Raw genomic sequence first — 26,102 nt, 5'->3', positions numbered from 1 at the left:
GATGTGGAGCTGGGGAAATGCAAGCCAGGGCTAGGAAGCGTAAGGAGCAGCAGACTGAGGCCTCTGGGAGAGATGCTTTTCCAAATGACCAGGAGCGTGGAGCTAATTCCCCCGAGGCTAAGGCAGCCAGTGGACCTCGTGTTGGTACTCTGGAGTACGCGAGGTGCTGAACCAGTAATCTTGGTTTGGGTGTCTGGAGTCAATTCAAAGGCTAGATATCACACAGCAGAAAAGCCCCTCTAGTCTAGGGTGAGGCAGGACGCAAACCAGCAGGACAGTGGATCACAGCGAACACTTGCTAGATTAAGAGGCGGGTCAGTTAGTAGCTGAGAGCTCTGAGTTTGCAGTGAGGCAGAGGTTTGAGTCCTAGTGCTGCCGTCTGTGAGCTGGGTGGCCTAAAAAGTCTCTTAACCCATCGAAGTATGATCCTCACCTGTAAAATGGGCTACTTCTTAACTCATGAAGTGGCATTAAGTACTAAAGCCTATAAAGGTACTGTCTGTCCACAACAGTAACCACAGGACTGGAACACAGACGAGCACCCAGAGGCAGGGTACAGCCCTGGGCTGACCCTCCCCGACAGAAGCACGAGCAGTTTGAAGTCCATCGTGATGAATACGCAGGGCAGCGGATTGTTGAGGGTAGCTTTTGAAAGGTGTAAAATTTGGGGAGAGGGGAGAACCCAGGCTACAGTTTAGTATCCTGGAAAGAATAAACTCTTCCCCATCGGCACACATCTCACTCAGCTGGGGAGATGTAAAATTATTGAGCTAGTTCTGTCGTGTTTCTAAGGCCTGTGATAAATCCCGATGAATCCCCACCTCGTTCCCTAGGAAACCTCACCCAAGGTACGTGAAACCTCAGTGGTTTCCTCCTCTGGGGACAGTTCCAAGTCCCCGCCCTGGGAGCTGTGGGGCCCCACTGCTGGGACTTCCTCGGGATTGAGGTGGTCTCTGGGCGGCAGCCTCTGCTGTCCAGCTCGAGGGCGCACCCCGGCAAGGGAGCATTAGCTGCTCTTCCCTTTAAAAGACCAGAGTGTTCATATTTGAATTGTGGCTACAATTAAATATTAATCGCACACATCCTTTGTATTACCTGGCTTAAGCCCAGTAAGTAAAATTAACGCATTTTAACGTGACAGGGACAGAGACAAACCATGGAGTCTGCTGTCACACGGCAGCTCTGCTACCTGTGCTGGGCTCTGGCTGGTGGTAGGACACACAAAATCCCCTCATTTGGCTGTCTCATCTCCTTCTGGGAAGTGGGCAGTTCTTAGATAATTAAACAATATAAGCCCTATTTCCATCTCATCGGGCCCCTTCGCACAGCAGGTCAGGAACACTCACTCCAGTACTGCTCCTCCTGTCCTCTGATGGCTCAGGCTAGGCTCCTGAGGGGCTGCAGCCACCTGAAAATCCTGTGGCTGCTCCTGGCCAATCACTTGGTGACTGAGGACAGCAGGAGACTTTTCTGATCATCTACAGTGCCATGCTTATCAGTTTGCCACAAGCCTTAGCTTGACTATTTATAAGCCTGCAGGGTAATAAAAAGTGGGCCATGGCGTGTCTGCAAGCCCCAGCGGATGTGATGTGTGCTGAAACCACACGCTCCCAACCCGGGCAGCCAGCCTAGACAAACACAAGGGCGCCTTATCCCAATTCTCAGAGGGTCACGGGTCAGGGAGAGGAAGTCGCCTCTGTCTACCTGCCCTGGCTGGTGGACCGCTCCTCCCCGCACTCATCAGTGTTGCCATCCGCACGGTTACTGCCATGAGAATGTCAGACCTATGTCCGACTGAGAGAAGGAAAAAGAGGGCCTTCAGGGAGGCAAAAAAAACCCCAAAACAATTACTTTTGTCATCTTTGTAGGTATTTAGAAAAAGGCTCTTCTACCAAAGGAATTCCAGAAAGTGTCGTGATTCAGGCGGCCTCTCAGGTGACTGCCACACTTAGTCCCTCCCACTGCCCTTAGAGCCCAGCGCAGCTTCTAAGCAGCCTGGGCAGCGAACAAGCTTTCCTTGGTCACAAACATCACCCACCAGATTCTAGCAAAGTTACGGAGAAGCAGCCTGTAAGAGTCTCCGATCTCACAGAGTAAAATCAGCTTTCTCTCCCTGGCCTTCAGGGCCCTGTGGGACCCGGCCCCTGTCACCTGCCTGAATCCACCTCTGCCTTTCTCGCCCTGCCCTCTCTGCTCCTGCCATGCTGGCTCTCCCGGGACACCGCGGCCCTGCCCTGCCTTCGCACCAGCCATCCGTCACCTGCAATGCCCTCCTTCCAGACAGTTTTCAGGGCATCTGTAAATGCCACCACCTCGGGGGGTGGGGTCTTCTGTTCCAATCTAGTTACCATTTCAACCACCTCCTCTCTGCCTTCCTACCCACTTCCTGGCTTCATTATTTCTCCTGAGCACTTATTACTAACATTGAATATATTCCTTTGAGTAATATACGAAACTGCCAATATTTGACCATTTTTTACCTACAAAAATGGTCATTTCACATGGTTCAACCTGGTATTTCTCTCAGTTATCATGGCTGGTCTTCGTCTCCATCCTCCACCTTCAACTCCTCTGGCACAGGGTTTTGTGTGTGTGGTTTACTGCTATAAAGCCAATGCCCAGAAGAGCGCTGGCACAGAGAGGCCCTTAATACTTTATTAGCACCAGTGCCATTTATTTTATAATAAACTATTTCTAATCCATAGTGTCCCTGCGGAGAAACAGTAAAATAACTTTGACAGACACCAACCAGTAAGGATGAAATGTGTCGGCAGCAAAGGAAATGGAGACTCTTGGTTGGCTGGCTCATCCTGTCACACGGCCCTGTTCTACGCCTGTGAATTGCAGGGTTTAGAAGCAAACTTGTGCCCTGAATTCCAAATGGGCTTGATGACACCAGCTAATGAGACAGAATTAAAGTCCCCGGTTACTTAAATGGGCACGTCAGACAACAGGTAAGGGAACACGATAAGATGTACTGGTCTGCTGCGGGCTCGGCATGGTTTTTCTGGTCCTCAATTTGAAGTGCACCCAGGGACTATCAGGTGGGTTGTGGGTTATGTCCAGAGGCCAAGTCGAAGGTGAGGTGTGCTCTGGATTGAGTTTCACCTAAGAGCCAAGCCAGAAAACGGTCTGATCTCCTTCTGCAGCTATTAAAAGAGCAGTTCCTGAAGTTAGGCCAGCCTGTGGTGGTCTCTAGGCCCTTTCTATCGCCTTGTCTTAACGCATCGTTGTTTGGAGTACGTATGTGTGTTTTGTGGAGGGCGACAGAGAAAGTAACAGATGAAGCTCGTGGGCATCTGCCTTTCTTCTGACTGGCCTCTCTCCTGGGTGTCTGGCTGAGCTGTGGCGGGCCCACCAGTGGAGGAAGAGAAGCAAGAACACGATACTGGCCAGCAACCAAAGAAAGCAGCCACAACAAAAGAAACCACAAGAGATCAGAGGGCTGGCACCCTCTGCCACGGCTCAGCTGGACAGGATGGTGCCAAGAAGGGGCCATTCTCCACAGCCATCAAACATATCATCCTTGTGTCCTATTCTCTCTTGCTAACAACCTCCCAGTTCATTGTACCAACAGGATTAGAAGATGCCAGCACCTGCTCACCGTGGGGTCACCTGAGAGATGACTCAACCTTATCTTGGGAAGAAAAAAATAAACGAGAAGAAACTGATGCTTAGTCACTTAGACTACCCTCCAGATGCCACCACAGGCTGGAGACAAGCCCTGACACCTTCACGGAGGCCCACCATATAGTGCTGGCTCTCTCACGAGCACTGGGCAGCAGCTAGCACAACACAACACCCACCATGCCCCTCTGCTGTTTTAGGAACAATTCCCCCCACTGGAAGGAACCTTCAGACTCCCCCCTGGATCCCCAGCAGTTCGATCTTACTGCACAGGAATTTTCAGTCTCTTTGGGCAACCTGAACATGTGGTTTGGGTTTAAACTCAAATAATTAGACTCCATGAGCTCCAAGAGGATAAGAGCTGGGTCTCATCGCTTTGTTTCCAGTGCCGAAAACATAAAAGGTGCTAGAACAGGAATGAAACACGCAAGGAAAAGGAAAGTCCTCGTCCTCCTGCTTTCTGATCAGTATTCAGTGCTGGCTGTGATTAGACCAGCCACAAAATTCTATGTCTTAGGTAATTTTCTTGCTACTGCCCTGGAATCAATTAATATGATATCAAATATACGTTTTAATCAAATCCCTTAGGTGGGAAGAAAAACATCTCTATAATTCTGCCAAGCCCCCAATTTTGGAAAGACTAGGAGTTACTAAATACAATAAATAATATTTTACTTGGTCTGAAGATGATACCTCAAGCTTGAAGAGTATGGGATGCAAGGAACGGGGGAGCCAAGTCTGAACCCCGGCTCTTCAGTGTGTGAAGGAAGCGGGGAGAGGCTGCCTGGCTGTCTTCCCTCCAGGCCAGTCACACAATCCCACTCTCACTACCTGCCAGCCAAGGGAAGGGACTCCAGGGTTCTTGCCTTTTTGGGCCACCCACCATTTGTACGGAAGAAGGCCGTGTTTCCTGGCCTGAAAAGTGTGAGAACTAAAGGCTGGCTCCTGTTCTACAGAGTAACAGCGGGTCTTCAGACATCACACTCCCACTTCCTCTTCAGACAGGCTTCCAGACCAAACAGTAAAGACTGACCTCAACCTCAGTTAGCACAGGAAATTGTCTAAGGACAGGAAGAAAATAAGGCCAGCCGTTCCCGCCACCAGCCACCTGTGGAGAAGCCCCCAGTAAGGGACATGACACCTAGCCTCCACTAGGTCACAATCGAGAAGAAGCTCATTTGAAAGCTATGAAACATCCTAATGTCTCTGGGGAGTGAGTTCACAGCACACGGTTGACAGCAGGCTTAGTTTCTTTTGAGAAAGTTGGGCTCCAACCAGGTATTCCCGAGGTGTGTCCACTGAGTGCACGCTGTGTGCTCCACCTGGTGCCAGGCACAGTCATGAGGGGCCATGCAGGTGAAGAGCAGTGGGATGGGGTAGGGTGTCACAGTCTTTACGCACGTTGAGGCCAGTGATACTCAAGGAGGCTCGCCACACGACCCACATCCCTGTTGCCTGAACAAGGGGCTCCTACCCATTCTGACCCCTTGGCACTCATCCACCTGGAAATGTCCCCCTTCTCCCAGTTCAAATGTCACCTCTATGTGAAACGTTTGTCACCACTTCCTGCCAAAGCGTTATTCTCTGTGTGTCCCCGCTACCCTGGCTAGCCTGAGCAGGACGTCTCTCTTTATCGCGTTATGTTGTTTTGTGTATTTATTCAACGACTCTTTACTAAGCGCCAGGCGTTATTCTCAGCCCTGAGGATACAGCAGTATCCTAGCAGGACGCTGAGCCTCTCGAGGCAGAAAAGCTTTATTCCTTTTGGCATACATCACAATTTTGTCTTAGCACTTACCAGAAACCTGACGGGTGTGTCACAGTTAAGCTTGGGGAACAAAGGTCAAGAGTTCAACTTATTTCTGGCTTTGAAACAGCCATTGACTCATTTAGGAACATGGCAGGAGACCATCTAACTATCAAACATCCTCCCTTTTCAACATATCTCTGAAAAAATGGACAAAAATTCCCCTCAAGCTGTTTATCCTTGTCAGGTCCACCCTGTGGCTCAGGTCTTGGATGTGGAGCCTGAGCTCCAGTCCTTGTTGACCCAGCTCAGTTCATTATAGCACAAGGCCAGGAGGCTGCCCTGCCACCATACCACCACCTCTCACCCCAGGCAGCCATCTCTCTAACAGGAAGAAGGCAAATCAGACCAGAGAGCAACTGGCTTCCTGTCTCCCATCCCCACTCTGGGACACAGCTCAGAGAGCAGTCCAGGCCTGTGGGGCTGACGGCTTCCATCAGCAAGTTCAAAGGTACTGACGGTGCTGGATTAAAGAGAAACGAAGACAGGACAGTCCTCGCATGAGTTTAGATCATCTGCCAGTGCCTCCCTCCAGGCGGGAAGCCTCGCTGGCTTCTCCTTCTCCGGTCCTTTGCTGTTCTTCCTGCCTTTCCTGTCTCTAAACACCATGTGCCCCGGGCTCCATCCTCTGTCCTCTTCTCTACCCGCTCCTTATCCATCACACTTGGTCCCAAGGCTTTAAATACTGCCTCGAGGCTGACGTCTCCTGAATTTTGATCTCCAACTTTGAACTCCAGATTTGCATAACCAACTGCCTACTTGACCTCCATGTGGATGCCTAACAAGGCACTTGAACTTATGTCCAAACCTAACCCTTGATTCCCACGCCCCACTTCAAAACCTGGTCTTCACCCTGTGAACCTCGTCTCAGCAAAAAGGGAGTTCAGTCCTTATACCAGCTGGGGTCAAATCCTTAGAATCATCCTTGACTCCTCCCTTTCTCCTAGAGCCCATGAGACTATCGGCAGAGCCTCGGGACCTTTCTCCTAGCTGTGCCTCTGCTGGAAAGCTCTTCTCCTGATTCCCCACGTAGCTCACTCCTTTATCTCCTTCAAGCCTTTGGTTAAAACTCTCCTCACTGAACCCTATCCTGACGACCCTATTTAACACTGCAGCTTCCCTCCTTAGCACCCCAGCACATCCAACCTGCCTTACCCTGGCTACACCTTTGGTTTTTCCTTCCAAAGCACCTATCACCTTTTTTTTTGCTGAGGAAAATTCACCCTGAGCCAATATCTGTGCCAGTCTTCCTGTATTTTGTATGTGGGTCACCGCCACAGCATGGCTGACGAGTGGTGTAGGTCCACACCTGGGATCCAAACCTGAAAACCCAGGCTGCGAAGTGGAGCACACAAACTTAACCACTAGGCCACGGGGCCAGCCCCATCATCACCTTTTAACATAGTATGTAATTACTTACTTGCTTTACTGTCTATCTCCCCCAGCTTGAATGTAAACTCCATGAGGACAGAGAACGTTGTGCAGTTTACTCTTTATGTATGCCAACTGCGCAGAACCATGCCTGATGTGGAATAGGCGTTCAGTGCAGACTTGTGGGGGTAATGGGAAGAGAGAGTGCTGTGATGTGGCCTATGTTACCTTTTTAAATGAAGGCAATGTGGAAAGTTCTTCCCAAGTTTTTTAAATGCTTGGAGGAAAAGCTGTGTTCCCAGAGGTTGGCAATTGTGGCTAACACAACACCAGCCAAACTTACTAATGAAACACACACAGGGTCAAACCGTGGGACTGGCCTTTTACTTGACTGCAAGCATTGAAAACCTCCTTTATGGCTACAGAAAATGGAGGTTTGTTGGGAGATGATATAGGAAAGTAGTAAGTCAATTAAATGTAATAAATTTTCAGTTGTCTCGAGATCAGCCTTGGCTTAGCCTCAAAACTCTGAAATTGTTTCCAGCTATGCCTGGCTGCAGCGAGGACAGCTGAAAAGGCTGTGGCTGACTTGCGAGAACCGTCCAGGACACCAGCTGGGAGGGGAGCAGCTGTGTAGGATGAACCTGGAGACGTTCAGGAAAATGAGAGGTGACAGAAGGCAGCGGGGCATCAGGGGAAATGAAGAAGGAGCTGGACAGGGCAGTTTGCAGAAGAGGTGAGGGTGCTCCCTGGAAGCAGCGGGAGCCTGGAGAACGGAAACAGAAGGCGCCAGCAGCGAAGGCGGAGAATGTACACCTCCTCTACAGCCCAGGGAAATACCCACTCCTGTGAGCAGCCCCGAGGGCAAAGCCACAGAGCAACCTCTGGGGGGGGCGTGGTATGGAGGCCGGGCGGGGGAGGTTGCTCTGTTTCCGGTAGAGGAGTAACATGTTTAGTTATTTAACTCTAAGTCTGTACCATCATGAGGTACAACAGCTGATGTACAGAGTGCTAAACAACAACCGTATGCATGCTAGTTAGCATTTGCTCTTTTCTGTCTAAAATGTTATTTTTCCATAAGTCATCTTCCATGCTGACAGTTGGAAGTCATTTTGGTAGTCCCTGATAGCTATTTGTAGGTCATCAACTGTTCATAGGTTGGGACATTTTCTCTTTCACAATACCCCAAGGCAAATTGTCAGCTATTAAGGCTGTGCTCTAAGGAAGGCACGTCATGTCAGACCACATGCAGTTCCATCCACTGAATTTGCTATCAAGCTCTTCTCTTCCCAAAGACCATGGGAGGAGCCTGTACACTTCTCAAGTGCAGGGACTGTGGAGACACATGTGGCGATCATTCTCAGTCACCAAGACGAGGCTAAACTAGGTTCCCCACACTGTTTTAAGAAAGAAGAGATGCAACTTAGAATTTCATAGGTAAAAAGTTTAAATAAAAATTACAAGTAAATGGTTAACCAACCATCTGGAAAACTATCCAGAACAATGACTGTAAAAAATAGAAGTCTTACTGTGACATAATATGCATTTGTCCCATAATAAAGCAGCATTGCTTCCAAGGCCTCCTGGATTCCTCAAAGCATGTATTTTTGGCTCAGAAGAACGCCCATTCCATTGTAAACTTGTTGACAGCGGTAAGGAGTGTGTTCCCAATTCCTTCGCTTCTAAGTCTCCACCTCCACCCCAAATCCACACTCGGTGCCTACGACACAGTCCTCTACACATGTTGTGTCGTTGACCAACTTCCCATATCACTTCTGATTCCCATTTCCTTTCTAGTCTTCACTTCTATGGAAGAACATTTTGGAAAGGTCTTCCATGGTAAAAATGGTAGATTCCAAGTAAAGATGACATGAAATTGAAGCTATAAATACACTCCCCCAATTTTATACATTCACAACGAATACTGTAAAGCTGGCAGTTTGTACAGGGGATTAGAATGTTTTAATGATGATAATGCTAACTATTATAACAACAATGGGAGCAGTTAACACTTATCCAGCACTACAATGTGCCGGGCACTGGCTAAGGAGTTTAAATATAACTCATCTTGTCCTTGTAACAACCTTATAAGGTTGGCACTATTAATATCATTATAACACAGAAGGAAACTGAGACACAGAGGGGTAAAGTAAGGCTACACAGTCATCAGTGGCGGAGCTGGGACTCAAATCCAGGCAAGCTGGCTCGAGGCCATGCCCGAGCCCTTGTGCTGGATGCTGCTTTCCCGCAAACCAAGACCAGCAGCCAAGACAAAAGCACATGTCCAGCTGAAGAGGGGACACTGATCTGTACTCACAGCGGGCTTACTTAGACCTACGAGACGCCAGAGGGCAGAGGACGGCCAACAGTCATCAAGAGAGGAGACCGCAGGAGCGCTGCGAGGGGATGGTGGGGGAGGAAGCGGCACCAAATAAAGGGCCACCTACTGGCAGGCAGGTTGACCTGCTAACCCTGCAGCAAGACAGCGACAAGGTAAAGAAGTTCCGTCCACACCTCTTCCCATTACAGTGTGAACGTCACCAGCCTCCTCCTGTGATATAGAGGCCATTTTGGAATGGTTGCCCTTGGCCAAAGAAACTTCTGGGAAGAAAACCGAGTGAACAGGTCACAACAATCTAAGGTTCGCTACGATGTCCTCTTCTGCAGGACGTGGAATACCTGTCTGAGCACAAAACTGCAAACAAAGCACGAAACCCCTCAGACTAGACAAGAAAAACGGAAGCTGTAGAATCCGCTAATGTTTGAGTGTGTGCTCTGAGATCCTGCATCCTTGGGGACCATCTGAAACCACACATCCACCTAGAACAATAATGCCTTCCACACGAAAACATATCCCAGTCTCTTCCAGGACAGACAGCTGTAGCCGCTTAGACAAAGTCAAGCACCGAGACCATTCTTAGCCCCAAATTACATCACTTGTTTGAGCATCTCCTTCCTCCAAGCAGCTTTTCTTAAATCACAGAACAGAGCTCATGATCTCTGTCTTTTCTGACCTCCTCCTACCCGAATCCTTGTGCCATTACCCATACGTGATAGGTTTGAGTTAATCCTGTGTTAACGAGAGATCTGCTTGTCCCCATGTCCACATGCAGGGGACGCTGCTCTCAATCTTAGGCATCTGGCTCACGTGAAATCTTGCTTAGGACACTGCAGACACCAGGCTGGTGGCACCCAGGGCTCTTCCTTTCACCCAAGGAGAGTTCTGGTCCCATGCCTCCCAAGCTCCAAAGCTAATTCGCAATGGTATTCCAGCCTGCTTGACTGCTCAGACGCCAGTACGGGCCACTATCCTCGGTACCAAAATGTGAGCCATTCAGAGTCAGGGGTATTTGAACAGTAGTTATAAATAAAAGTAATATAACATAAAGTATTAGTTATAACATGAATCATGGATTTTTGCCCAAGAATCACCACCTTTGGTTAATCTATATCTTTAAATCACTTTGTGCATTAAGGTTTTTTAAATCTTTCAATGAAAATGTACTCCATAAAGCCCAAACAGAATTTGATTTTAGAGAATGCCAGTTCTTTGGATAATGGCTCCATTAATTATTTATCCTCTGTCTGGGAGGGCAGAGTCCATGTCAGAATTGACTTAGCAGCATTTGCTAATTCGTTTATTCTTTTCCAAATACCTAGACATTGCCCACTGCGCTGGTGCAGACGAGCCAGCATAGCACAGATTATGCTTCTGTCAGTGGACAGACAGCTACTGAGCACTTACTGTGTACACAGCAGGCCCATGTGGAACAGTAGAGCTGGAACTGCCAAAAAGACGCCATCTGCAGCCTCACTCATATTCTAGAACAGTGGTTCCCACCTTCTGGACTTCACATATGAGCACAACAGCCAGGAAAATTATTGGGAGGTCAATATTTTTATGTTACTAATATAAGGACACTGAAAATAACAATTATCTCTTCTCACCATCATTTCATAAAAGAAAGGATTTTTTTTTTTTTTTTTTGAGGAAGATCAGCCCTGAGCTAACATCTGCCAACCCTCCTCTGTTTGCTGAGGAAGACTGGCCCTGAGCTAACATCCGTGCCCATCTTCCTCTACTTTATACGTGGAACGCCTGCCACAGCATGGCTTGATAAGCAGTGCCATGTCCGTACCTGGGATCCAACCCGGCGAACCCTGGGATGCCGAAACGGAATGTGCGAACTTAACCAGGCCAGACCCAAGAAAGGATATTTTCACATGAAAAGGGCGAAGGATGTAATCTGAGAATAAAGGACAGTTCTTCAAATTGAATACTTTTAGCTCTATGAAATCTTACCGGGTTGTCCTTATCTTTCTTGCTGCTGCTGTGGACCTTGGAAACCTTAGCCCGGAGTGGACGAGCACTCGCTCAGAGGCGGTAAGTCCTGGGCGAGAGGCCCCGGTGAGGGAGGAAGCGGGTGTGGAGGGTGCTGGGTTAGGATGGGGACGCCTTTGTCAGAGCCTGTCTGTTTACCGTGCAGGCAGTGGGTGAGGAGTGAGGGGGCTCTTGGTGTTCCCTGTCTCTTTGGAAGCCAGAGTCTAAACATGTTTTCACTGCACCTCGTTTTAAAGTTTCAAGAGTTTATGGACTAGCTGGACTGGGTGCCACTCTGACAGTGAATAACTCTGCTCACCAGCCAGACCAGGAACTGGAGCTCGGAGGGTTTCAGCTGATGACCAGAGTCTTCGTAGAGCAGATGAGATCTATATGTCATCTTAGCACATGATCACTAACACTAGAGGTTTTTAACCAACGAGATTTTATAAGGGGAAGGAGAGGAAACGTGAAGGATGAAATGTCAATAATTTTTTAAAAAGCTAGTATTAATGCTCATATCATCTCTCTGGAAGAGTCTAGTAGGGTACTTGTCTTCTACTAAAAACACTCCCATAGGGTTTAATGTGTAATGGTTAAGTTTGCCTGCTCCACTTTGGTGGCCTAGGGTTCATGGGTTTGGATCTTAGGCGTGGACCTACACATCACTCATTAAGCCATGCTGTGGTGGCATCCCACATACAAAATAGAGGAAGGAGTGGCACAGATGTTAGCTCAGGGCCAATCTTCCTCACCAAAAAACAATTAAAACACCCCACTCCCATAGAATTATAATTGGCAAGAAAAGCTCTCTTCCAGGGTGGGGGGTGGAGAGTGAATGACAGAACAACATAAAGAGAATCCTTTGGAAGACAATCAGAGCACACTTGTCATAAAAGACCTTACAACCAAGGCCCTCAGAAGAAGCTTCTGTTATAATTACTCAAAATTAACGACCATCAATTAAGAAGTGTCTGATGCCCTTCGAATACGCTCTCAGAACTGACTCTGTAAGATGCACTTTCTCCCGTGTGGAAGCCTCCTAGGTCTTTCCCAGCAATGATTTCAGTCTATGTGCAAATGACTTCAGGGCAGTTGTCGAAGGCTTTACTCTTAACTGCAAACCCATCTTAGCCAGATTACTCCTTCCCATGAGTTAGGGATAAAGTTTTACTTTGCATTCCAAGTGAGCAGCTATCTCCTCAACTGTTTATATGCAACTGGAAGAAACTTACAAAGTATTTTCTTGATCAATTATTCATCTGCCATGCAGGATTAGGAAAGGGCTCTTGTTTGACTTTAACCAAAATACACTGATGATTCAAAATAAGCTGCCCAGATCAATAAAAGGCAGCATATAGCAGAGTAAAAAACACCTAAAAATTTAGTCATTAATTCAATAGCTATGAAATTTCCAGGACAATAAGTAAATTTCTTGCCTGCTAAGGACTTGGGGTCCAGATAATGTTAAATAACTCCCACAATGAACCAGGAGCCATCTTCTAAACACTAGGGCCCTGCCGTTGGCATCTGTAAACTCTGAACTCGTGGCCACTATGCTTTTTGGTTTGAAATTTTTAATACTGTGTTCATTTTCTTAATGTGTGTATTTTAGATTTCATCTGTACTGGGGCTCTCTTTAAAAACAGAAGATTGCTGGCCATTCAATAAAGCTACTGGGAGACGACATGTACTAACTGATTTGTGAGTACGGCTGACTGCACCGCAGCACAGGTCCTCACAGGAGATGCACAGTACTTCCGAAGTGGCTTCGCAGCTGAGAAGAATGCCACTGTTGCATTAAGCTCTCCAAACAGTGCCTGAAGCGCTCATGTAGATATTCAGAGCCATACTTAAGTGATTACTTGTTAATGAAATTCGAACAGAGATCATCCATGGCTCCACGATAACTCATGTCTACAATTAGTTGGTTCCCATGGCCAACCACTTTCCAAATTTTTATTAGCATATCAATTGCTATACCTGAATCTTAAGAGAGTTTGCAGTTTTCTTCCAGACCTTCCAGCTGACTCTTTACACACACATCCCAGTCCCCAGATTTACTCAAACTAATGCTTGCCTGCTCTGCTTGCTTTTAAGGAGGCGTCTTTTATCTCACGATAGGGTTGAGTTCTTTGTTCCCTTTAGATGTGATAATACACACACATTTTTTGCTTCTCTAGGGTACAGTTTAGTAAACAATGACTCTCATATGGGAGCAGAAACTCAAGAAATTGTAGACCTGAGTCTACAGGCCTTTGCACTGAGTGGGCATCCAATAAAAGCTCCTTGAATTGAAATTTGACTCTGGCCTGCCTTACAATATTTCTGCATTCTTTAGCTCTTACCAAGAGATTACTACAGGTTGATGAATTAGTAAGTACGTCATAACATTCTTAAATTGGTTCCAACACAAAGCTGTTAGACCTGACTTCTGGTGGAGGCATGATCTGTCTGGAGAGCCTGACATGAAGAGCCCCTTTTGATGGCCAGAAGCTTCCAGGGCCTCGTTCTGAGAAGGAAAAGTGGGGTGCTCCCTCTACCTTCCTCATGACTTTTCTTTGAAAGTATTTTGAAATTGGGCAACCTAAGTCACCCTACCTCTCAGAGAAACCCAGGGACATTTTTTGGCTGTAAAATTATGGGTCAGGGTCTCTGTGGGAGTCAGGAGTCTCTTCTCCTCTGCCTAAGCTTTCCAAGTCCCTGTCCCTTTTTCCCTCCTCTCTGAGGGCTGATCTGGTCCCTCTGGCCCGGGTGGGAATGGGAGAGCATAGGATCCGTCCAAATGGATGCCAGGAACAGGGTTTGCTGTGGTTATTTTCTTCATGCCAAGGTTATTTTTCACCCCGTGAAAAACATCAATGGCATACCAAGTCCTGGACAATGATGGTGGGAGGTTTCCCATGTCCATCTGGACTTCCACACACAGTCCAACTGACAGCACAGTGATTCTGCAAGCAGGAAGGCCAAACCATCAAGGCCAAACCGTCCACTTGTCTTCTCAGTCTCTTCCCCTTTTTTCTTTTCCCTTCTTTTTTTACAGTGTCTTCCTTCATCCTCAATCATTACCCATTTCCAAGAAGGCTGAGCCTGCACACACCGGGCCCGGCGCCACCACAGCAGAGAGCAATTCCCATGAGCACACCCTCTAGCCCAGCCCAGCAGAGGCGGAGTTCAGCCCGACAGCAATCCATCTGGTCAGACTGGTGGGCAGCTGCCAAGGCAATCCTGTTGGACGGATGGAGGCAGACAGAGGGCTACAGGGAGTAGAGAGCGCGAGAGCCATCCGGACACAAGCAAACGCAGAGGAGGGAAGACTGGGAGCCCGCAGGCAGCCTCGCCCCGCAGCTCCTGTGCTAGTCCAACCCTCGCGGCAACCCCAGTGGAACAGTCCAAGCCAGCACAAGTCAGCCAAATCCTGAGCTCATTTTAATGGCTTCTGTCCCAAACCTGAGTCACTGGGGATTCCACGGACTTCTGAGAGAGCCCTACATGCATTTCTAAAAACAAACTGCTTGATGCTGTCATGGAAAACCTGGATCTTTGCATTCTATGGTTTCACTATGGATTACATCCAGGTCACAACCTAAGGAAGACAGCTGGCGAAAACGGCCCTGCTGGCTGATTCCCCAGCTTTTGTAATGAATCCCAGAAGGCCATGAACTGATGTGCGTTTGTGGCTCTGCCAAGTACTGGACAAGTCCTCACCTAGTGAAGACGGAGCAGCCTGTGATTTATTCTGCGAGGGGGAGCTGAGAAGCCACCTGCCACCAGGACTCCACTACTAGACGCTGCCTCCAGAAACAAGCTGGGAAGAGGAGCGAGAGGGAGAAGTTTTTTGCTTTCCAGGCAATTCGACTGCTACCTTCCCTTTCTAAAAAAAGGCCCGAGGACACCAAAGGTCGGCAAAGCCCAGGACTGCCCTACACTCTTCAGCCCCAACGCACGAGGCTATGAAGGAGCCAGGGCACGGCCCATACAATGTGGTCATGTTTGACTTCAACAGAACAAGGGCAATTCTAAAGACTACAAAAGACACTTCTCCTCCGTAGGATGCAACAATTCTAAGAAACGAAACGTATATTAAAACCTGCCAAGAAAGCAGACATACTTTAATAATCATATAGATACCACTTACTATTTGTGTGCCAAGCTCTGTGCTTAATCTCATCTGCTATCGAAGTCACAAAACAACTCTGAGTATGCGCTACTGTTACACCCATTTCACAAGTGAGAAGACAGGCTTAGAGATGTGACCCCAATCAGGCGACATTGCACCCTCAGGTGAGGTCTGGACGATCCAGGCAGGAGAGGCTCGACTAACTGTCGAGAGTGGAACAGCAGGGGCGTCTGCGCACCAGTATTTAGGAAGTGTCAGCTGGGTGCCCACCATCAGGCAAGGCCTCAAAGGCAAATCTTGCTCCCTGGGTTAACTCAATAGTCAGCAGTGAGATTTCATTATTTTTTAAGTAAGCCAGATTTTGAGATTTCCACTGAGATAGCAGATCCTTTCACAACTAATTCTAAAATCAAAATATCAAGATTTTGATGATTTGTTATACTTTTTATAGACAATGAAGGCTCTTCAAGCCTGTGGCCTAGTTATTCTTTAAAATTAGATGTGGTAGAGAAATATGCTTACAATATTTTGTAACTTTTTCATCCAGTTACATTTTACAAAAATGTCATTTTTTGCCAAAATGAAAGCTGTAAGAATAAACACAATCTGAGTGTATTTCTAAGAAGCTTTGTGTTGCTCTGGCAACAGCCTCCTCTCCCACCAGTTGCTGCAGTATCGAATAGATCCAGGGCTGAGCGGAAAGACTGATGCTCACAGCTGCAACAAGCCCTTGGCAGAGGCTGGGGCTGCCCAGACGCTGTTACAGATCGGCTGCGAGGACAGAGAGCAAGGCAGCTGCCTCAGACACTGCCTCAGATTCAAGGACCATGGCTGCCGTTCATGTGGCTCGAGCTGCCTGGTGGAGACCCCCATTTGGGGAGAAAGAGCCATGGAGCATCCCTTAGTTAGAGATGGGGCCCCCAGCCCCAAAAAGGGGGAGTCGGCTGACTGGCGCTGAATCCACCTTTCCCGTGACTGCTTCTCAGAGGGGTGCTGCTGGGCTGGAAGGAGAGAGGAAGCCCCTTCTGTCCTGCATTTCAGGGCTTAGTCCAGGTCAGTGGCCCCTAGAGAGGCGGTCTGACTATGAAGGAATCTCCACCTCCTGCCAATTTAAAATTTTGAGTAATTTCAGACTCTTTGAGATGCTGTACATGTGCAAAACCTTTGGGAGAGTCTGGTGACCAACAGACTAGCACCTGGTTTATGCTATTGCTACCCTCATCCTCAGCCCTTCTCCCCGGAGGCCTGATGCAGACAGAGAGGGAGAGAAAAGTCAGCGAATCCACTGGTGTGTATGAATAATACTTAAGATATGTACTAACCTTTGTGCCAAAATGAACACTCTTGCCATTTATGTGAAATAGCGAATGAGGGCACTAAAGATTTGTTGGATTATCTGCATTCTTAGAGACTGAATTCACTGGACTAACACCTTATTAAAAACTGCACGTAAACAGTCTTTAAGACTGCAGGATATCTACAAATTGCTTCTGAATGACTGTAAAAGACAGGTTGTGGCATTATGGCCCATGATGTCCCGCCCCTTACTGTAAATGGCCAGTGATTTGCTAGAAGGCACTGAGTTTCTCTAGGTGAAAACCTTTCCTAGGGATCACAAACCAGGAGTCTCGCCTGCACACCAGCCTATTGAAAAAGTTCATAATAAAGGCACGACATCATCGAGGATGAGCAAATACAGCATAGTACGAGGAAATGAAACCGGAATCAGTCTCTCAGTTCAACCAGGGCCCTTCAAGGGATTAATAAATTGTGTGGCTGGCTTCCCTTCATCTATGAGTTTGACTTTTCAAAAGCCCCTGGTAACACTTTCTCAGCAAGAGTTTTAAGATAGACACAGTGTATATGCACACACTCTGAGGCACTGTGTGTGTGAAGAGAATAAAGTAGGGCATATCTCTGATGAGATAAAGACAGACTGGTCCTAAGACTCATCTCCTGTAACATATCTGGGCAGTGAAATGCCCAGCTGAGGAGGAGAAATTTCAGATTTCAGAAGCGAATCAAAAAGGGGACAACGAGCTTCCCAGAATCAAAAATCGAAGATAAAATCTAACGTAAGGTCATGTTTTCCAATCTCCCTATTTTTCAGAAGAGGAATGCCAAGGTGCCGAGAGGTGACACATTCATCTCCGGTGGAACTGCTAGTTAGCAGCAATGCAGAAAATCAGATCCTGGCCTCCCAAATTTCCTGAGTGGCTGTGAGAGCCTGGCCATTCACGGTCTGGCTGATCCTGGCAGGTAGAGAGACGAGGCTCCCCCATGCACAGAGGTCAGGACTGTGGGCGGGCCCTCTGTCATTTCCCTGGGCCCATTCCCGACCCCCCCGCCCCCATGGGGGCCTCCCTAAGATTTGAGGAACAGAAAACATGATCTTATCGGTTATTTGAAAAAACATCTGTTGTTTTTTGGAACCTAGCTCTGCTGAGCTGGAGAGTTTGCAATAAGGCAGACTAGAGTTCATCATTTCGGGTCTGTTTCTTCACAGGCCTCGACACCTGTAAAGTGTCCAGATGCTTTCCTCCACTCAGCGCTTATCTCCACTGTTGAGTCCCACACACACGGCTTTAGGCTTTGCTGAGGGCTGTCACCTGTGCCCTGTGTTAGGGTTGTAAGTGGGTTCCTGTTTCTCCTGTTGGAGTTCAGATCAAAAAATACCTTTGTTACGATTGCTTAAAAAGTCCATTTTTTTCCTGAATATCAAAGGAAGAGTCTATTCCTCTACTTCCTTGAGGATATTTTCAAGCTGCCGTGTGTGTATGTGTGTATGTGTATGTGTGTGTGTGTGTGTGTGTGTGTGTGTGTATTTCTCCCGCCCAGAACAAGTCTCTCGAGCCTGGACAGACTGACGCGCTCCTGGTTCAGGACCCACTTTTCAGACCCATGTGGGAAAGTCTGTGGAAGGGGCAGTTTCCTTGCAGCCCATGGCCCTTCCTCTGGCATCACACTCATAAAAGAGTGAGTAAAGGGCTCACACTTTTCTTCCCACCGATTTCTAACAAGCTCATTAGTGAGAAATTCCCAGAAAGCGGAAGAGTTAGTTTGCGTTTTCTGATCAGACTGCACAGAACATCCTGTCAGGCTCCAGGAGACAGACAATTTACACCAGAACATTATTAAACACAGAGCAGCTGATCCTGATTCCTTCTGGGCCCGCCTCTTCCCCTCCCAAAGCCGCGATCGCCCTGCGTGGGGCCGGGGCGGCTGAGAGGGGTGGCGGGCCAGGCTCGCTGCCTCTGAAAGATCACCCCACTCACATTCCTGCTGCGCAGAGAGCTCGCTGCAGGGGCCCCTCTCACCTAACTCCTCAGTGGGATGCGCTGCCCTGGAAAGCAGGCTTTTAATTTAATGAGAAAAGCAAAAAGGACGAAGAGTTACTCAAACGAAACCCAACAACTCAGAACCGGAGGAAATAAGCAATGAAGAGGAACACGCGAGACAGAAGCACAGACACTTCTTCCTTTAGGGCAGAGCGGGTGACAGGGCCGCTCACTCTTGCTTCCTGGCACAGTGCAGCTGCAAAGGAAACCTGGCCGCGCAGAAGCCCGTTTTCTTCAAAGCGGGCGGTAGATGGGTCAGTGGCTGAGCGCCGGCACGCGCAGGGAGCCCATCCCTCTCCCCAACACTCACCTGCAATTCCTTGCAACAGCCCACAGACGTTGAAAATACTTTTCTTCATGATGCTCTGCACACACATAGTGAAGACGGACACCAAGGCCACCATGCAGAGGATGAAGATGCCCGTGGCCAAGAAGATAGCGGTGGCCTGCCAGAAGCCGCTGGCAATCTCGCCGAAGCTCTCGGCGTAGGGCCCGCACAGCGTCTCCCGCGGGACATGCTGCATCCCGGGGTTGCGGATGCAGCGCGCGTAGATGCCCAGGGTCGGGTGGTGGGGCCCCGGGGAGCCCTGCTCGGCCGGCTCAGCGCTGCCCGGAGTCTTGGCTTTTCCAATCAGCCAGTCGGCGCTCATGAAGGCAATGAGCTCCGCGAAGGCCACCACAATACTCAGGAGGGTCCAGAGCATCGAGCGACAGGTGACAATGACATGACACATATTGATGCTCAAGGCGGAGAAAGAGTCAGGCGTCCACGGGGTTAATAATCACAGCAAGCCGATGGGGATGGCGGCTCAGGCGGCCTCGGAGGAACGTGGCTGCCCCGCGCGTTCCCTCCCGCAGCCGCGGGCTCCCTTCACCCGGCCGTCGCGGGCTGTCATGCTGCCATGTCCGTCCTGGGCGCCAGCCTCACCTACGGGGAGAAGAGGAGGGCGGTGAGTGCAGGCCCCGCCCCCGCGCCGGCACCGCCGGGCCCTCCCCCCGCCCCCCACGGGCGGGCGACAGCCGGGCTGCCCCGCCACCCTCCCCGCCGCCTCCCGTCGCCCCCCCTCCTGGCCGGTCCCTCCGTCCCCACAAAAGCTCGGGGGAGCAGACCCTGCGCCCGGCCCTGGCCGCGCTCTCGGCGCCCGGCCGGTTCTCTTTGTTTCAAGTTCTCCCTGCGCGGACTCTCCGATCCGCCTGGGGCTGTCACCCTCATCTCTAGGCGGTGCGACCCATGAGAGAGGCCAGGCAGGTCCTGCCCCCGCCCCGGGTGCTCCTGCCTCAGCCGGTGCAGTCTCAGGACGTGGACGGGGCCTCCGCACCATCCAATTTTATAGAAAAAGTCCACCAGCGCAGGGGTCCAGACAGCGCGACGTGACAGGCAGGGACCCTGCCGCCGGACTGGCTGCGTTTGTTTGAGTTCACAGGCCTGCCTCCTGATTTGGTTCTAGATGAGCTAAGTCTTGAAAACTTGCCCCAAAAGGTTTTGCTTAACAGTAGAAAGTAGCAACACCCAACTTTATTGCCTGGGAATCAAATTACTAGCAGAGACGTAAGAATTAGTATTTGCTTCATAGGTAAATGAAAATATAAAAGGAAACAATGCCATAAAAAATAACAAAACACAGCTAGCCAAACATTTTTCGTCCATTTCTCACAAGTTGATTTTTTTAGACAAAATATACTAATTCAAACTCAAGGAAGAAGAAAAAAAAACAAGGAGAATTCATGACTTACTCACTGGGGGAAATTATTCAAAACAGGCATTAATGACCGTTGACTAAGTATGTTACACAGTGGACTTGTTGACAACAAAACCTTGCCTATGGAGAATGTCCCCCTTGAACTGTCCCAATTCATCACATGTGCCTCTGCCGGACCCCAGGTCCGGAACTCAACATGCCCATTGTTTCTGATCGCACAAGGACTCATTCTGTTCCCAAGGACAAATGGCTTCATTACCAGAGGGCTTTGCTCTAAGGGCTCAAACCTCCTTCAGAGGGGCCTGAGCCCTGAGACAGGGGCCCCGTGCTCTGGGCAGACCCCCCAAGGTCGGGGAGCATCGCGCGCAGCTCACATCAGACATCTGGGTGCATGGCTCTGTTCTGAATGATTAGATCTTATTAACCAAGGTCACCTCATGTCCAGAAGAACCACCAAGAGCCCCCTGGCATGCTGGCAGCGGGGCGGGGCAGGGAGTAATTGAAGAGGAAGAGAGGGAGGGAAAGAAGGAAGCCCAGTGTCAGAGCTCCCACACCACACGGGCTGACTGCCTAGTGGGAGGTGATCACTTATCTCAGAAAACACCATGCATTTAAAAATCCTCACGTCACTTGAGCTATACAAGATGCTGTTGGGGGAAATCAGCTAGAGCAAAACTAGGAACACAGGCACTTAATAATTGTCTCTATGTGTGTTTAATTTGGCTGTGTGCGGGGCAGGGTGAGGGGCTGTGTTCCTCCTTAAAGTCTCGCAGTCCATCAGGTCTGGGTTCCAAATCCGGCTCCACCACCGGGACTGGCCACACGGTATCTAACTCCTCAGAACCCGGGCTTCCTCAGCCTTCAGCTTCCTCATGTGCCACATGGGGCAGTAAGGGGACCCTGCCTCCCAATATTGTTCGGAGGAATAAGCAAGAGCCTGTGAAAGAACCTGGCCCAGCGCCTGGCACAGTCAGCGCTCAGTCAGCATCAACTGCTTCCTCTCAGAAGCTTTCCCCCAGCTCGGAGGACACTGGTCGGACAACGGAACGATGGAGGTGCTCAGGGGGTAACAGAACTTGGCCATCACCCGCAGAAAAAGACGAAGCACAGGCTCTTGAGAGATGGATGAGGTCACTCGTGTCTAAGCTTCCCTGGTGGGCTTCCAGGGCAGGGTCCCGGTCCTCCTTCCTGTCCCCCCCGCCCCTCGCCACACAGCTGCTAACCCAGCTGCCAGACTCAACTGTGGAAAATAAATTAGCCTCAGGCCAGAAGTATAACCTACTCCACTCACTTATCCCCAACCCCGCCCCCCAAATATTACCAAATAGAAATGCCTTTTGAGGAAAAACTTACCAATCCCAAAGAGCTCTCGAGGAGACTGACTGTAATGAAACCACCCGTTCTGAGTGAGAACAAGGAACAAGCTGAAGTCGCCCAGGAGGCCGCCCACGGGCTCACACCCACTCTGACCCCACAGCTGAGAGCCTGGCCCACCAGGAGAAAATGAGGCTTCTGCACAGTCTTCCAAGTTGATTAGAAAGCCAGTCTACTGACAGGCCCAGCCGACCTCGCTCCTTGCCCCTCTTCTGTTGAATGGCACGTTTTCAATGCAAATATAAAAGCTCTGCATGTTTGTCCCCTTGCAGGACTCAGGATCTGCTGCAACCTCACAGGTGCCTTGGATCTTAGTGACCATGCCAGGTGTCCACTTCCCCAGTCAGCAAGCTCTGCTCAGGGTCAGGAGTGCAATTAGGTTGCACCTTCTGAAGCAAAAGGATGTGAAACTTCAGTTGAGGGGAATGGCATATTCAGCCTCAGCAAAATGGTCTACACCAAACTGAAGGCAGGATTATGTAGGGACCCATGTGCCTAAGTTCAGAAATCACAGTGGCCTGTCCATCTGTGCTAAAACAAGCCCCCATCTACTGCACCAAATTCTCACATCCACGCCAGAGCGGCTAGAGTGAGGCCTTCAAATCCTTCTCTGTCTGGCACAGGGAGATAAGATGCTCCCCAGCAAGGTTGCTAATTGCGACTGTAAAAGGAACAGCCATGATATCCAAGACAAGTCCTCACATTGGCGGGACAAGGGAAAGTCAAGAGACGCAGCAAGAAGGGGCTTGTGTGGTGGTCTGTGCTCTGTACGGTGTCCCAGTGTGGCCATGTCACATGTGCAGGGAAAGGCAGGCACCTGCTGAGACAACCTCCACTTCCCCATTACAGATCTTCTTGGCCACAGGGATCCGGGCAGGGAGCTCCTCAGCACGGCCTCCGCTGCCATCCACCGTGACGCCTGCTCCTCCAAAGATCACCTAATGAAGCCGGCATTCCACGTGAAAGTCTGCTCTCCCCGGGCCACCAGATGCGTCTCCCCTCCAGGACTCCTTACTTTACTATCACAACCCTGAAAGTTGTGGATAATGTGGACAGCCCTCTGACTTTCAGAAAATATGCTATGATAGTCACTGAGGTTTGCAGAGGAAAGCCTCTTAGCAAGTAATAAGAAAAAAACTAAACAAAAGAGAATCCTGCAGAAACCAACAGTAATACCATCGTCAGAATCCAGAGCAAGCAGGCACTGAGAAATGGTTGGTCTGTGGGAGTCGGTCACATATACCTTCTCCACAAAGCCCTAAAATCTAAAAGGAGGGTGATGGTGCTGAGCGGGGCTGAACCGGGTTTGTAACTTCCCTCACAGGGTCCTATGTTTGGCAGCTTCCTGCTGTCAGTAAAAAGGAAGAAAGTGCATGTGAAGCAGAACCACCAAGGGCCAGCTGACTAGGAGATTACGGGAACAGAAACCGGGAGCAGAGTTCACACTGTCCAGAGAGGTGGAGGCAAACCCAAGGACCCCGATGGAACGCAGCTGCAGACAGCTCGCGTCTCCACCAGGACATGGCAGAAACACCCACGGAGGCGGCCATGGCAGAGACAACACTTCCTCACGTCCTCACCTTGCTTCTCCTTTTCAACTTTATTGTGAAAATTTGCAAACATGGACACAAGTTGAGAAGCACACACAATGAACACCCAGATTGACCATTTGTTAAATTTTGCCCTCTCTGCTCTGTCGATCTATGGTATACACACTCATGTGAACACTCACACACGCACATTTTTTTTCTGGGCTCTTTGAAAATGAGTTGCAGATGTCTTGACACTTTGCCCCTAAATACTTCAGGATACAATTCCTAAAAATAAGGACATTTTCCTACATAACCACAATAAAATTAACACACCCTAGAAAACTGACAATCATTCCCTTATACTCAAAGCCTAGTTCACACTCAAATTTCCCCATTCTGCCCCATTTTTTATAGCCATCTTCTTAAAAGCATGACTCAATCAAGGTTCATGCATTGCATTTTGGTTATGTGTCTTTAGTTTCTTTTAGTCAAAAATAGTCCCTCCCCCCCAACCTATCCTGCCCTGCTCGCAGTTTTTCCCTTGACGTGGACTTTTTGAAGATCCCAGACCAGTTGTCTTACAGAACAGCCAGAACACGAAACTGGATTTGTCTATTTCCCCTGAATGACATTGGAACTTGTTCTCTATGCTCTGTGTTAAAGAAACTGGCGGTTAAATCTAAAGGCTAGTTTAGATTCGGTTTAAACATTATTGGTGATGCTGTGCAGACAGAGAGACAGGCAGACAGAACAGGCCCAGGCTCCTCTCGGGTCTAAAGAACCTGGACTTTCGTGAGAAAGTGGGTGGCAGGCTGGTCTGGGCAGGACTATTTTTTGAGGGCTCCTTGGCTGGGTTCTGATGCCGCAGTTAGGAAGCCCTGTTCTGAGAGATGCCATCTGGAAGCTAAAGAAATCCTTTACCAAAGGAGTTTTACTTCTAAGAAATATCTGCTGCATTTCTTTGACACAAGACCCCATTTTATATATAACTTACGAGAACCCAGGAAGACCTGCAGACCGGGGAGGGAGACACGGCTCTAAGGAGGTGCAGCTCTCCAGGGAGGGTTTCCTCGAACCAGGAGAGCGGTGATGGCGATGAGGAGAGCTTTGGGGTAACGAGAAGGAAGGGCTGTCCTTCCTCTAACTTCAGGGGCCCCCTTTCAAAAAGGACAAACCTGGGCTCCCCGATGCTTCTCTCGGGCCTTGCCCTCTGCCCGCTACCCTCACCCCTCAGCCAGGTTGGAAGGGCATCAGGCACTGGGCGTTCCCATGCTGGTAAAAGGGCACCGAACGGTGCAAGCTGGGATGGCGGCATCTTGGGAGCTTTGTAAACACACCTGGGACCAAATGGGGTCAAATCTCAGCTCTGCCACTCAACAGTTGTGTCTCCTTGGACAGGCCATTTGTATTCAACCTCTGCAAGCCCGTTTCCTCATCTGCAGAAGCAGAACAGCATCTTCCGCACAAGGCTGCCACGAGGATTAAAGGGGACGGCGTCTGTACCATAATCAGCATAGCTTCTCATCCACTGTGCACAACGTACATTAGCTGTTATTAATCACCATTACATGATTAGCTTAACCCAGCACTTGTGGTTCAGTAAGTACTCAAAAATATTAACTCCTATTATTAATAATAAATTTACTACGCTGACCCATGTGGCCCAAATAATCAACGCCCTTCCGAGCAGGCTGTAATTTGCTCCCACGTCACTGGCAGTTTCTTGGCTGATGTCACATTCATTGTCACCACCTCTCGCATGTATACATAGCCACACAAAGGTTCGGCAATGTGGTCCCCATCCCAGCATCTTCTGGAAGGATAAGAGGATGAGGTAGGTGGAATTTGTGTGCTTCTGCCTTCCGAAAGTTGGAAAGAGCCTCTGGAGTGGGCTTCTTAAAGTGTGCTCCCTGGACCACCCTTATCTCCTGAGGGGGATGTCAGCCACCTGTTTAAAAAAGCGTAAGTTCCTGGTCCCCACACACTGAGTCAAACTTTCTGGAAGTGTTGCCAGAAACTGCACTTTTCACAAGCTCCCAGGAGAGTCTTTACACCGTGTAGCCTAGGAGGCAGCTGGGGGGAGGCCTCCTACCGCTAAGGTCGACCTGCGCCGAGCAGTCCTGGGTGCTGGGGGGCGGGGTGGGAAGGGGAGATGCGAGGAGGAACGTGGCCCAGCTCGTCCGGACAGAGTCAGACCTCCTGTCCTCGGCCCAGCTCCCGAAGCCACGCAAGTCCAGGAAGAGTGATTCCGCAGGGAAACCAGCTGTTGCCCCAGCTCCCGTGATGTCCAACACTCCTCGCGCGGCATGAAGGGTCGCCCATGCTTTCAGGGCCTTCTCTTCAGAGCACAAAAGCAGCTTGAGAATTAAGGGACAGTGTTGGGACAACAAGCTCAGCGCCTTGCAGGACTTTTTTTTTTTTTAATCAGCTACCAAAGGAGGTGGTGCAAATTCTCACTTGCCTTGGCCACCTGCTAAAATGCACTGATTACGGAAATGCAGCCGGCTTGACTGTATTTAAGGAGAGGGTCCAAGCGCACTAATTTATGGCCTCAACATGCTCAACGCTTCCTACTTATTGCCAACATCCTCTCCTGCATCCCATCTCCAGCGCCCTCTCCTGGATCTCGGTGGTAAGCCCCCTCCTGCATCTCATCTCCAGCGCCCTCTCCTGGATCTCGGTGGTAAGCCCCCTCCTGCATCCCATCTCCAGCGCCCTCTCCTGGATCTCGGTGGTAAGCCCCCTCCTGCATCCCATCTCCAGCGCCCTCTCCTGGATCTCGGTGGTAAGCCCCCTCCTGCATCCCATCTCCAGCGCCCTCTCCTGGATCTCGGTGGTAAGCCCCCTCCTGCATCCCATCTCCAGCGCCCTCTCCTGGATCTCGGTGGTAAGCCCCCTCCTGCATCCCATCT

The 26,102-nt window shown here is 49.5% G+C and overlaps 1 protein-coding gene across 14 annotated transcripts in view; it reads right to left on the bottom strand.

Annotated features, from left to right (window-relative positions):
• Positions 1–26,102, bottom strand: part of LHFPL2 (LHFPL tetraspan subfamily member 2) — a 157,895-nt gene that overhangs the window by 5,711 nt on the left and 126,082 nt on the right. For 9 of the 14 annotated variants that reach the window (XM_023618117.2, XM_070234640.1, XM_023618119.2 and 6 more), the window contains one exon: positions 18,895–19,512. In XM_023618117.2, the coding sequence (XP_023473885.1) occupies positions 18,895–19,318 (424 nt within the window). In that variant the 5' untranslated portion in view covers positions 19,319–19,512. Of the gene's footprint in view, positions 1–18,894; positions 19,513–19,694; positions 20,070–21,637; positions 22,043–26,102 lie in introns of those variants that run through there. The other 5 variants (XM_070234643.1, XM_023618121.2, XM_023618122.2 and 2 more) reach the window with 5 other exon arrangements.

Source organism: Equus caballus, chromosome 14, assembly GCF_041296265.1.
Source record: "Equus caballus isolate H_3958 breed thoroughbred chromosome 14, TB-T2T, whole genome shotgun sequence".
In the NCBI taxonomy this organism is placed as follows: Eukaryota; Metazoa; Chordata; class Mammalia; order Perissodactyla; family Equidae; genus Equus; species Equus caballus.
This window is presented reverse-complemented; position numbering and strand designations above follow the sequence as displayed.